Source organism: Fukomys damarensis, unplaced genomic scaffold, assembly GCF_012274545.1.
Source record: "Fukomys damarensis isolate Sample0158 unplaced genomic scaffold, DMR_v1.0_HiC HiC_scaffold_16, whole genome shotgun sequence".
In the NCBI taxonomy this organism is placed as follows: Eukaryota; Metazoa; Chordata; class Mammalia; order Rodentia; family Bathyergidae; genus Fukomys; species Fukomys damarensis.
Window position 1 is genome coordinate 96,699,555 of NW_022900928.1, and position 12,855 is coordinate 96,712,409.

Genomic DNA, 12,855 nt, shown 5'->3' on the forward strand with positions numbered 1-12,855 from the left:
AAAAAAAAAAAAAAAAAAAGTTGCTATCCTGATATCTAAGCTAGTAACTGTTCAGCAACATGATGCATGCTGGAGAAGGAGTTGGGTTTCAGAGGACATGTGGTTGGCTCATGCTACTGTTTTTGTAGATCACAACATTGGTTATAAGGGTAGGTGTGGTGGCGCATGCGTGTAATGTCAGCACATGGGAGGCTGGGGTAGGACAGCCTGGGCTACACAGTGAGCCCTCATCTCAAAAAACAAAATGCAGGGCCAGGAGTTTAGCTCAGTGGTGCTACCGACTGCTTCGGAAGCGCCAAGGTCCAGAGTTCAATCCCTGGTACTAAAAAAAAACAAGCAAGGTCTGGTGGTGAACTCCCATGATACCAGCTACTTGGGAGGCTGAGGCAGGAATGTCTATAGACTATGTAGACTCTGTCTCAAAAAATAGTATCTTAGACTTCAGCCTAGTATCTAGGTACACACATCCTTCTTTTTCCTCTTTTATTCCAGAGACTTCAGACTTACACAAAGATGCAAGGATAGTGTGTTAAAAACCCATTTGGTTTACCGTTAGGTAATGTTTTGATGTTTACTCATCTGTATGTGTTTTTGCCCATTCACTTGAGAATAGCAGTGGATAATAAACAGTTTACTCCTAAATTCTTCAGGCAGGATACTTTCTCCTGCATAACCACGATGTATCAGGGAATTTAGGACTGATGATGTATGATCTAGAAACCTAATGTATAGCTTGAAGTCTATAGGTAGTACCGTTTTTGTCCTAGGGTGACAGACGTGCGCTACCATACCCAGCTGGCCATTATTCCTGAGTGTAGCTTGAACAGTCTATGGTTAAGAATAAACACAGGAGGACCAGGGATTTAGCTCAGTGGTTCCGCCACCTGCTTCTCAAGCTTAAGGTCCCAAGTTCGATCCCCGGTACCAAAAAAGAAAAGAATAAACAGGAGGCTGATGTCAGGCTCATTTTGGCATCCAGCAGTGTCCTGCCTGATAGGAAACGAGGTGAGTCTTGGGAGCCCTTGGAGGTGCTCTCTGTTGAGCAGGTCTCATACGGATGTGTTTGGAAAGGAGAAATGAGTGCCGGGGATGTAGCTCAGCAGTGCAGTGTCTGCCTGGCAAGCTCAAGGCCTTGATTTTGATTCCCGGTACCAAAAAAAGGAAAAGAAGATGACAAATGAAAGTAGACAATATCAGGGCCTTTGATGATGTGAATCCCCAGACTTCTTGCTCCCCTGGAGGTTTTACTGGTCCCCCATGGAAACACCACTGTGTGCTGGCCTTGCTGCTCTCTTTCCCATCCTCAGCTCACCCTCTCACCCTGGAACTGCAAGAGTCTGCAGTGGGTAAGGAGCACGAAGCTGACTCCCCAACTGACCCTGGTCCCTGCATGGAAGTGTCAGCACCAGTCCTATTCAAGAGGAGCCGAAGCCGGGCATGCTGGTGCATACTTGTAATTCTAGCATTTGGGAGGCTGAAGCAGGAGGATCTCGAGTTCAAGCTGCTCTTGGGTTTGAATCCTAACTCTGCTACTTAACTATCATAAAATTAATATCTGGTCCAGGTATTTAGCTCAGTGGTTCCTCTGCTGCTTGCCTTGCAAGTGCAAGGTCCTGCGTTTGATCCCCAGTACCAAAAAATATATACAAAATAAAATAGGAACTAGGGTATTGACCTGAAAACAGCTGACAAGATTCACTGAGGTAGGCTGCTGTGCTCTGTGTACCGCGTTTGCCTGTTACCATCACAGTACTTTTATTAACAGTAGACTTAGTAAGCGATAGATTGATTTAGGACTTGTTTCTAAACAATGAGATAATAACTGAAGGTCTCATACGTGAAAATCTGACACTAGCAGACAAATATATATATGTATATGGTACAGGACTATTACTCAGGACCTTGTGCTTGTAAGATAGGCAGCAGCACTATTGAGCTAAATCCCTGGCCCAAGCAGACAAAAATACTGAGGGTTTCCTTTTTTGAGACAGGGTTTTACTGTGTATTTCAGGCTGGCCTCAAAACTGGTGATCCTCTTGCCTCAGCCTCCCAGAGTGCTGGAGATAACAGGTATGCACCACCACAACTACCTTGAGATGTTTTATAATCTTTTTATTCCAAGCATCCCTTTTAAATTTAATTTCATATAACTTGATTACCAACTACACAGTTGGTAAAATGTGAGAAAAATGGCCAAATTCCCTTCCTACATGGTCTGCCCAGTGCCATGTCTAAAGCACAGCCTGCTCATAGACTTCACAGCACACTTAGGCAACAGCCGAGCTTCGGGAAGGCTGGTCCCTCTCCCACAGCAGACAGAACCTTGGTGTGCTCCAGTCTGCGGGAGCCGCCCCAGCCTGCAAGCCTCCAGTTCCCTCTCAAGTGCGCATGTGCGGGTCTGCTGCCCTGCTGTAATTTCACACAGGCGGGCTGTTTATAATTGGTGGCTGCGGTTGACTGGGGAGAGTGGCTCCGCTCCAGATGACCCCAGAGCCGGTCATCCTGGCAGCTGTGGAGTTTCCCAATGGGACAAATGTGGAGAAGTGAGCCGGTGTGAGCGGCTGGTGTGTATTCTTTTCTCAGGTGGCTTTGTCCTTATGAGGCCTTAATTATTTCCAGCATACTTAGGAGTCCTGCTCAGATCAGCGAATGATCAGAAGTTCTTCATTCAAGGAAAGGTTTCAGTTTTAGCTGCTGGCGCCTTAGAAGCCACAGCCTGTCCTCTCCTGTTCCAACATAGGACATGACCCCGAGGCCTGGGGTCCCCACCCCCACCCTCAGGGCTGCCAGTGAAGCATGTGAACGTTGTCTTTTGTTGCCTCTTTGTTGTTCTTTAATTTTAATTTTTATATATGTGTATCGTTATTTTTGCTGTTACCAGTCCTAGCTGGTTTTTTTTTTTTTTTTTGGCAGAACTGAAAGTGGGCCGTGCTCACTCATGCACACAATCACACTGCACATTCTGTGCTAGTCTAACAGAAAGGGCAGAGGGTCTCCCATAGATGCTGTTTTGCTCTGCCTCCCCTCAAACCTGCCTCATTCCTGGCCCAGGCACATCAGTAACAGGACACAGCAGCAGCCTTTGCCCTCTGTGCTTTTTTGTTTTTGTTTTTTGGGTTTTTTTTTGTTTGGTTTGTTTTGTTTTGTTTTTTGAGACAGGGTCTCACTATGTAGTTGAGACTGACCTGGAACTCACTGTGTAGCCCAGGCTGGTCTTGAACTCATAGCGATCCTCCTGCCTCAGCCTCCTGAGTACTGGGATTACAGGCATGCACCACCACGCCTGGCTGCTGCCCTCTGTGCTTTTAGAGGAGCCCTGAATGCACTGTCATTTGCAGTACTGGGAATGACTTGCAGTTGTGGTCCACTTAGTTTCTTAGTTGAGATCCTCGGCCCAGGAGGAAGATCCCAGGCCCCGGGAAGCAGGTGGCCTGGAGGTCCAGGCTTTGCAGGGTGACCTGAAAGCCTGAGCTCCACATGGAGGTGAAGCACTGGTGCCCTCGACTTGGGCTGCCATGTTTGCTTATGGCACATAGATGCTTGCTGTTCCGAGTCCAAGATGTCACAGCAATGTCTGATGCACAGCGGAGATGTGTGGTACTTGAATAGGACAGGACGCAGACTGTCGTTTAATCACCCTTGTGGCAGCCTGGTAACAGCGCTCTAAGTGTGGATGGTGTGCACTCCGGGACGCACTGGTGCGCCCCCATCAGTGGAGTCGGTCTCCACCTAGGCTGCACTGCTGGGTCCTGCTCAGCTCTCTTGCTGGACAGTGTCTGTCTTCCTCAGTTCTGCATTCCGTCCCAGTGGTTCATTTCTTCTTCCTTTCCTGTTTCTTTGGTTTCCATTTGGCTGACTTCAACACACTGGATACAGTCAGACATTTGGGCTTTGATCTGTAGTTGTCTCATTTTTAGCACCCCGAGATTGCCTTTATGCTCTTGTGAGCTTCGCTACGAATTAACCATTTATAAAGATTTTATGCACTCAAGTATGACAGCAAATTCCTATAGTCCCTCCTATTTTACTTATTTTTTACTCATTTATTTTTTTGAGACAGGGCCTTGCTATGTAGTTCAGGCGGGCCTTGAACTCACTATGTAGCCCAGACTGGCCTAGAACTCGGGTCCTTGCGCTTGCAAGGCAAGTGGCAGAACTGCTGAGCTAAATCCCCGGCCCCAAGAGTTCTGTATTTACTAGGCATTAAAGCATGAAATGCCAGTTTCTCTGGATTTTCAGAGGAGTTTCAGTGAGTGCATATAGAAGTGGTAGACTTAGGAAAGAAAGCACTATTGTAAAACCCAGGATGAAACAATCCAGGGTAGATACCGTGGGTGGATGCCAAAGCCACTATGTGAAATGAAATGTCAAGGTGTTGGCTCAAAGAGTCTGTCACTGCCCTGGATAAAATGGGCTGTAGGTTGGAGAGATTTTCAACCTCCAATTTATTTGTTTATTTGTTTGTTTGTTTGTTTGTTTTGGGTAGGGGTGCCAGCGATTGAACTGAGGACCTTGCAATTTTGAAACAGGTTTCGGTGCCACTGAGTTAAATCTCTGGCCCCATCCAATTCATTTATTTATTTAGGCTTTTTGAGATAGCGTCTTGCTATGTAGCCCAGACTGGCCTCGAATCTATGGTGATCCTCTTGCCTCAGCCTCCCCGGTGCTGGGATTACAGGTGTGCACAGCCATAGTGCAGTCTGCAGTTTGCACAAGGGGTGGGACCGAGTATGGTGATGGGGTGCTGATTCGTGAGGGAATGCAGCAGCAGGATCAGAGAATCCTCAGAACTCTTAGCCCTGATCTTCAGCCTTCACGAGTGGCTTCTAGTAGATGGAGTGGCCTGGTTCATTTTTGTTTCTATAATGAAATGCTTGAAGGGTAACTTTATTTTGCTCCCAGTTTTGGAGGCTGACGGTTGAAACAGCATGGTTCCAGCCCTGGTGACTGCCCTCTGGTTACATCACCATACCAAGGAGCCATTTTGAGAGTGGGATCAGGGCATGAGAGCCAAAGCCAGGCAGCTGTGCTTTTTATAACAACTCTCAGCCAGGCCTGTAATCCCAACTGATTAGGAAGCTGAGACAGGAGGATCGGCTTGAGTTTGAGGCCAGCCTGGGTTCAAAGCCAGTGAAACCCTCTTTCCAAAACAAAAAAAGAAAAGAAAGAAAAAAAAATACTAGCCTGAGATGTGAATGGGGCGAGCAAGGAAAAAGAGGGATGATGAGCCACTCTGGGGGAAGAGAACAGCAGGGCCGCAGGGGCTGTGGCTGGAGCACCTCTTTTCCTGCAGACCCTGGGTTTCACGGCCTCCTGGGCCCTGCTCCTCGGAGGCAGCTCTGGAGTGGAAGCTGCAGACCTCAGATGCTGCCTCCATCAGGTGTGCAAGCCCAGCTCCCTGGGGGCTCTGATAGCAGGGCCTAGGAGTCCCCTCCAGTGCTGGGGCTCTTCCAGCCTCCTTTACTTTTTTTGTTGTTCTGTAAATGGATTTCCGCACCTCCTGGAGGTGCCAGCTGCTCTCTGGCCACATTTTTTGGTGTGTTTTGGGGGAGGAGGTGTACTGGAGACTGAACTCTGGGCCTTTGCAATAAGCTACATCTCCAGGCCTTTTAAAATTAATATTTCGGGGGCCGGGGATTTAGCTCAGTGTTTCTGCCACCTGCCTTGCAAGCGCAATGACCAGAGTTCGATCCCTGGTACAAAACCAAAAAAAATTAATTAATATTTTTGTCTAGGAGTAGTAGCACATACCTGTATCCCCAGTATTATAGATGAAGGGCGGGGAATTTAGCTCAGTGGTTCTGCCTCCTGCCTCCCAAGCTCAAGGTCTTGAGTTCGATCCCCGATACCAAAAAAAAAAAAGATGGATGAGCTAGGTAGAAATATTATAGGCAGTCAGATAGGGCTAAGTCCTTGAGAGGGCCAGGACAAAGGTGAAACACACTGCAGCTGCATGTCAGATGAAAACCAGGCCTCAAGATGGAGACAAGATGACCAGACCCACATACTTCTTCAAAGAACTGGGCTTAGTGAAGTATAGATAGACATCAACCACCCTGGGGATGACCAGGGACCTCTGGATGCCCTGCCTCCTAGGAAAACCCTTGTCCTTTCCATCCAGGCTTGCTACGTGACTTGCTTCCCAATTGGACCACCATTACCTAAGTGACTGTACTTGTAACCTTATTGGATGTTCATGGCTGTGACCCTCGTACCCACTTTGATCTCACCCTATGAAACTTCTCTGCAGAGTGGGGTCCCTGGTCTACCCACTAGCGACCCCTCCTGCCCTGCAAGACCTTTCCTATCAATAAATATCTTCCAGCCGGTTGTGGTGGTGCATGCCTGTAATCCCAGCACTCAGGAGGCTGAGGCAGGAGGATCGCTGCTCCAGCCTGGGCTACGTAGTGAGTTCCAGGTCAGTCTCAACTACATAGTGAGACCCTGTCTCAAAAAAAAAAAAAAAAAAAAAAATCAATATCTTCCTACTTTTAACCTCTGTCATACCTAGGACTCATTCTTCGGTTTCTAGGAAATAAGAACTCAGCGTATCAATACATTTAACAGGTTAGCAGGGCCGAGGATTTAGCTCAGTGGTTCCGCTGCCTGCCTCGAAAGCTCAGGGATCCAAGTTCAATCCCCGGTACCAAAAACAAAAAAAAAGTTAACAGGTTGGGAGATACATTTCATATTTCATTCTGGAGGCTGAGGCAGGAGGATAGCCACAAGTTCAAAGCCAGCTAGGCTACATAGTGAGTTCAAGGTCAGCCTGAACTACATAGCGAGACTATTTCAAAAACACAAACCAAAAAATAGTTAATACTTTTTATTTTTCAATAGGGACTTGGTAGGGATATAGCTTAGGGACAGAGCACTTGCCTTCCCTGTACAAGGCCCTGGGTTCAATCTCCAGTCCTGCAAAAGGTAGGAAGGTTCTTGCTAAATTGGTATAGTGCCCCAGCTGCAGTTGAACTTGGCCCTCCTGCCTCAGCCTCCCAGAGTGCTAGGATTACAGCATGTGCCACCACACCTGGCCTCTGGCTATTACCATGACCTGGGGTGCTGTGGGCTCCTTCTAAAGATTCTTTACAGGTTCTTATTCTGAACAAAGAATTGGACAAGACAAGCACAAAAAGTAGTAAGGTTTTAACTTTTTTTTTCTTGGTTTTTTTGAGACAGGGTCTCACTATGTAGTTGAGACTGACCTGGAACTCACTATGTAACCCAGGCTGGTCTTGAACTCACAGCGATCCTCCTGCCTCAGCCTCCCAAGTGCTGGGATTACAGGCATGAGCCACCACGCCCAGCTAGTTTTACATTTATTAAAGGTAGGAAAAGGGCCGGAGAGATTTAGCTCAGTGGTTCTGAAGCCGGCCTCACAAGCACAAGGACCCGAGTTCGATTCCGGTACAAAAAAAGAAAGAAAGAAAGAAAAAAGAAAAGAAGTGCACTCTGCAGGGAGTGGGCACTGAAAGAGACAGCACAGTGGCCGTCAGGTTAATGGCCCCAGTCTTTTTTTGACTCCCTCAAGCTAACATTAGATCTAGGCTGTCCTACTAAAAACCTGCTTGATCTGACGCCAGAATTGAAGATAGTACTTTCTGATTGGTCCCAGTTGCAGGGCTTGGCCTCTTCTGCTCATGTTTCCTGGGTCTCTGTGACTGACAGCCCCCCACCCCACCCCTGCCCAAGTATATCTCCTGCCTCCGGACCTCATCTTCCTAAAGAGATGATACAGTCTTGGTTGGATGATCCTCTCCGAGCCAGTTAAATTTCAGTGAAAAATCACTTCTGATCTAGCAGATAATTCAATGTTTTAGAAAGAAATTGTATCTCTCCTACTAAATGGGGCAATTAAATCAGGCCACCTAGGATGCAGTGGGATCCATCTCCCTCAGACAGTTCCTCCAACAAGAGGGTGTCCCTGGGATTTAGGTAAAAAAAGTCTTGCTCCCCCAAGTGAAGTCCTGAGTGTGAATGTTGGTACCAAAATGCTGACAGCATTATGGGTTTCCCTGGAAGGTTCTTCCCCACCCCCTGTCTGCATGGCTTCCAGCTGTTCCAGAAAGTTCTGAACTTCCTCTCACTATAGCCCTCCTCCCTTCTCCCCTTCACTACTCTCTTCCTCAAGTGGAGAAGCAAAACCCACTTGAAAGCAATTGGAGCTCATGTGGTGCACACCTGTAATCCCAGCACTCAGGAGGCTGAGATGGGATGAATGCCACAAGTTCAAGGCCAGCCTGAACTATACAGTGAGACCCTGTCTCAAAAAGAAAAGCAGTTGGAGTGTGGGAGAGACAGAAGGAAAAGGGGCAGGACAAACCACACCTCTTCCCCTGTGCCTGCAGTCCTGTCACGTTAAGTCCCAAGGAGATTGGTGGTGTCCCTTTTCCGTGGTGTCTGTGGTGGGAATCCAGGCCCGTTGGCTGCCCTCTCAGGCCGGAGCCTTAGGGAGGTGTGGTGAAGCTGCACCAGGACTTGCAGTACCACACCAGGTACGCCAGGACCACTGGTTCCCTGTGCGCCTGGCCACCTGCTCAGCAGGTGCAGCCAGGCTTCTTGCTGGGCACCTGGCCCAGGAGCACCGGGCTGGACTCGGGGGTGAGGCTGTGCATGGTACCCTCGCCATACAGCTGCAGTCTATTGCGGGCCATCAGCTCCTTGGCCATCAGCACAAAGACCTCTTCGATGTTCCTAGACTCCTTGGCGGACGTCTCCAGGACAGCGAGGAGCCCATACTTCTCGGCCAGAGTGCAGGCGTCCTCGAACAGCACGTGCCGCTTCTGCCAGAGGTCCGACTTGTTTCCTGGGGCGAGGACAAGGACACAGGCCGCTGAATGACCGAATCCATCTGGGGTTCAAAATGAACGTGAAAAAGAACATTTCAAGCCAGGTGTGGTGGCACACACCTGGACAGAATCCTACACTCTGGGAGGCTTCGCCAGGAGGATTACAAGTTTCGGCCCAGCCTGGACCTTTTGGGGACTTAAGCAAGACCCTCAGAGATCAGCTTTCCAGTCTGTAAGATGTTTAAGAACTGGGAACAGTTGCAGGGAGGTGTGCGTGGGTGTACGTTACTGGCTGGGACGAATGGCCAGCACGTCTGAAATGGAACAGTGACGCTCAACAACTAGGCCACACACACCGAGAGGTCTGACAGGAGACTTTATTCAGGAGGGCAGAGCGGGGTGGGGGGAAGCAGAACAGGGAGTAGGGAAGCATTGGCTTATTTATAGGTTTGGGGTTGGGCTACCCTTTTAAGGAGGGAACCTTGCACAAGCTTTAGGTTTCGAGTCTATATGCTGACGTGGTCTTAGGGAAAAGGAAACGGTAGGAGTATAAAGGAAACGGTAGGAGTATGGACGTGGGAAGAACCCGGAAACGTGGCCCATAATGGTGGCATCAAATCTCTAACAATGTTCCTCTCAGTCTTCCCTCTCATCAGATCTGGCTGCTCTGCATTCATTTTCCCCAAATGCCAAGTTATTGTACGCTGTGTGATGGGGCCATCAGCTGAGGAGAGCGGGCAGGATCTGCTGGGCTGGAGGTGCATAAGGAAAAGCTTTTTTTTCTGTACTTATAATTTACATAAAATTCGCAGACTCAGTACACAGTTCAGTAAGCTTTGTCAAGTGTATCTGTTTGCCTAGCATGTATGCATAATGCCCTGAGTTCAATGCCCAACACTTAAATGTGGTGGTGCACACTTGTAATCCCAGCACCTGGTAGGCTGAGGCAGGAGGATCACCTCAAGCTCAAGCCCAACCTGGGCTACATAGTGAGTTAAATGATACTACATAGAGAGATGGGGTCTAAAAAATAAAACTAAAAAAGAAAACTAATGTTACCTAAATGAAATCATATAGCATGTATCTTCTGAGACTGTTTTGTTTTGTTTTGTTTTTTCACTCAGCCTAATTCCCTTGAGAGCACCCAGGTTGTATCAGCAGTTTATTTTCAGTGTATCTGTGGCAGTTTTCACTGCTACGTAGTACTTCATGTCGTAGTACAGTTTATTTAACCATCCACTATTGGAACAGTATTGGGGTAGGTGGATCTAGTTTGTTTTTTGTGGCAGTGGGATTTGAACTCAAAGGCTTGCCCATGTTAGGTGAGTTCTCTACCCCTGATCTATGTCCTCATAGCATTTTTGAAACTTTGAGCTAAAGTCTCATTACCTTGCCCAGGGCGGCTTTGAACTCAAGATCCTCCTGCCTCAGCTTCCCAAGTATCTGGGATTCCAGGTATGTGCCACCAGACCGGGCTAAAAATTTTTTTTTTCTTTTTCTTTCAATACTGGGGATTGAACCCAGCGTGTTATGCTAACATTAAGCTAGATCCCTAGCCATTTCTATTTTTATTTTATTTTGAGACAGGGTCTTGCTAATTTGCCCAAGGTATCCTTTTTATTCTGCTTTTGAGGCAGGCGGTGGAACCACTGAGCTAAATCCCCAGCCCCAAGCTATCCTTGAATTGTGGATCCTCCTATCTCAGCCTCCAGATTAGCTAAAATTGTAACTGGGATTATAGGCTGGGCTGTACAAACTTCTGTCAGTTGTAATACTGGTCTGTGTTCAGGGTCACAAAGGCTGAGTCTTCATTCGCTCGCAGCCACACTCAGCTGCGTGGCTGTGGGGATGTGGGGATCCCCAGCATTTCCCCTGTGTGGTCTACATAGCACCTGTGCCTGCATTGAGCTGGCGCGTCCTTCGCAGAGCCGAAATCACCCATCCCAGTCCCCTTACCATGGGAAACTGGAACAGGGGGTAAGAAACTTGCATCCTGTTGTGTTTTTTGAGACAAGGTCTTGCTGCACAGGCTGGCCTCATCCTCACAGCGTCCTCCTCCCTCAGCCTCCTAGTGCTAGGGATACAGGCGTCCTGCCCTACATCCTGCAGAAATCCGTTTTTAACAAGTTGGCACACGCACACGCACTCGCACTCTCCAGGATTATCCTGGGAATTTCTGGGCATGGTGTTAGCTGAGGCCCCGCCTGCAGCTTGTATTTCTAAGATTTTTGTGATCCACTGCCACAGAACCATGGTGACAAGCTGCAGTCCCCAGAGGGACCAGAGAGGAGAGTCTAACTGCTAGGATCAGCCTACCGATCAGCATGATGACCAGGTTCGCCGCTCCATATTTCTCTACCTCGTGAATCCAGTGCGGGACCGACTCGAAGGTGGACCTACGGGTGAGGTCGTAGGCGATGATGGCCGCATGCGCACTGCGGTAGTAGCTCTGGGTGATGGTGCGGAATCGCTCCTGGCCCGCTGTGTCCCACACCTGCATCTGTAGAAGTCAGGGGAGGGTCTGCATCAGGCATGGCCGGCAACATGGCCTGATCACCTCAGCCACTTAACATTGTTTTCTGGAGCTGCGCCTGGTTGCCCAGGCCTGTAATCCAAGCACACTTTGTGAGGCTGAGGCAGGAGAATTGCAAGGTCTCTACTTAGGTAATTTAGCAACTTGGTAATTTAGAATTTTAGCAACTTTTTTTTTTTTTTGAGACAGGATTTTGCTATGTAGTCCAGGCTGGCCTTGAACTTATTATCTAGCTCAGGCTGTCTTCAAGCTGTGGCAATCCTCCTACTTCAGCGTGTGCCACCACACTTGGCTGACCATGTCTTAATATTTTAAAAAATACAAAAGGGCTGGCAATGTAGCTCAGTGGAAAGGTTCTGGGTTCAATCCCTAGGGTGAGAAACATTCAGCGTGAGGCAGGGCAGAAATGTGTCCTTTTGCTTGCTCCCTGGGTGCCCTAGATGGAGGTTCTGCCAGATCGGGAACCACCAGCTAAGGGACACGCCCAGGAGAGGAGGCTGCATCCCACCCCCGGGGCTCTGACTTTTTATTTAACCGTCCCCTGGTTCAGATTTTGGGATTCATTTTCAAGCCTGCCCATGGGAAGGAATTCTGGCAAAGAGGGTGACATTGGCTGCATTGCCTGCATAAGGAACACTGAGTGTCCTTGTCACCTTCCACACCCTGTAGTCCAGGGTAGCAGCATGGATTTACATGCCTTGATAGTGTGAGAGGACACAGTTTCTCTGTCCTCTTAAATCATCAGTGTGAATGTGGCCCTTGGAAGAAAGTTGGCAAACATACACCAAACTAGAACAGAATGGAAATCAGCACACACCTGGACTCTGTGTAGTCCAGGCTGGCCTCAAACTTGTGGCGATTCCCCTGCCTCAGCCTCTTGAGCTTAGGGATTACAGGTGTGCACCACCACACCTGGCTTTACACCCTAGATTTATACAGAGACGCCCATCACTGTCAATTACAGAAGTATAAATTAAAATGATAGTGAGACACTATCTTTTATGCATTCAATTTGAAAAATCAACTTGGGAGGCTGAGGCCACAAGTTCAAGGCCAGCCTAGTAATAGTAAGTTCAGGACCAGCCTGCACTACTATAGCAAGACCCTGTCTCAAAAAACAAACAAAAAAGAGTCAATAGAAAGATCAAAAATTCTTGAATCTCATTTGGGATCCTGATGAAATAAGAACAAATGGCCAGGTGTGGTGGTATAGGCCATGAAACCTCGCACTTTGGGAGGCTGAAGCAGGAGTATGAAAGTTGGAGCCCAGCCTGGTAGATCTGTCTTAGTGAGACTGTCTAGGGCTGTAGCTCAGTGTGAAGGTCCTGTGTTCAGGTCCTGTGTTCAATCCTCAGAATTTAAAAAAGGAAGGAAAGAAGGAAAGTAAAGAGATATTCTCAGGACCGGGCATGGTAGCACACGCCTGTAATCCCAGCACTCAGGAGGCTGAGGCAGGAGGATCACTGTGAGTTTGGGACCAGCCTGGGCTACATAGTGAGTTCCAGGTCTCACCTACATAGTGAGACCCTGTCT

General features: G+C 48.2%; 1 protein-coding gene across 4 annotated transcripts in view; it reads right to left on the reverse strand.

The window, feature by feature from the left end:
* Positions 1-8,276: 8,276 nt before the first annotated feature.
* The window catches only part of Rab19 (RAB19, member RAS oncogene family), a 9,486-nt gene continuing 4,907 nt past the window's right edge, over positions 8,277-12,855 (reverse strand). For 2 of the 4 annotated variants that reach the window (XM_010631661.3, XM_010631664.2), the window contains 2 exons: positions 11,106-11,289; positions 8,277-8,851 (listed from right to left, as the gene is read on the reverse strand). In XM_010631661.3, the coding sequence (XP_010629963.1) occupies positions 8,538-8,851; positions 11,106-11,289 (498 nt within the window). In that variant the 3' untranslated portion in view covers positions 8,277-8,537. Of the gene's footprint in view, positions 8,852-9,303; positions 9,542-11,105; positions 11,290-12,855 lie in introns of those variants that run through there. The other 2 variants (XM_010631662.3, XM_010631663.2) reach the window with 2 other exon arrangements.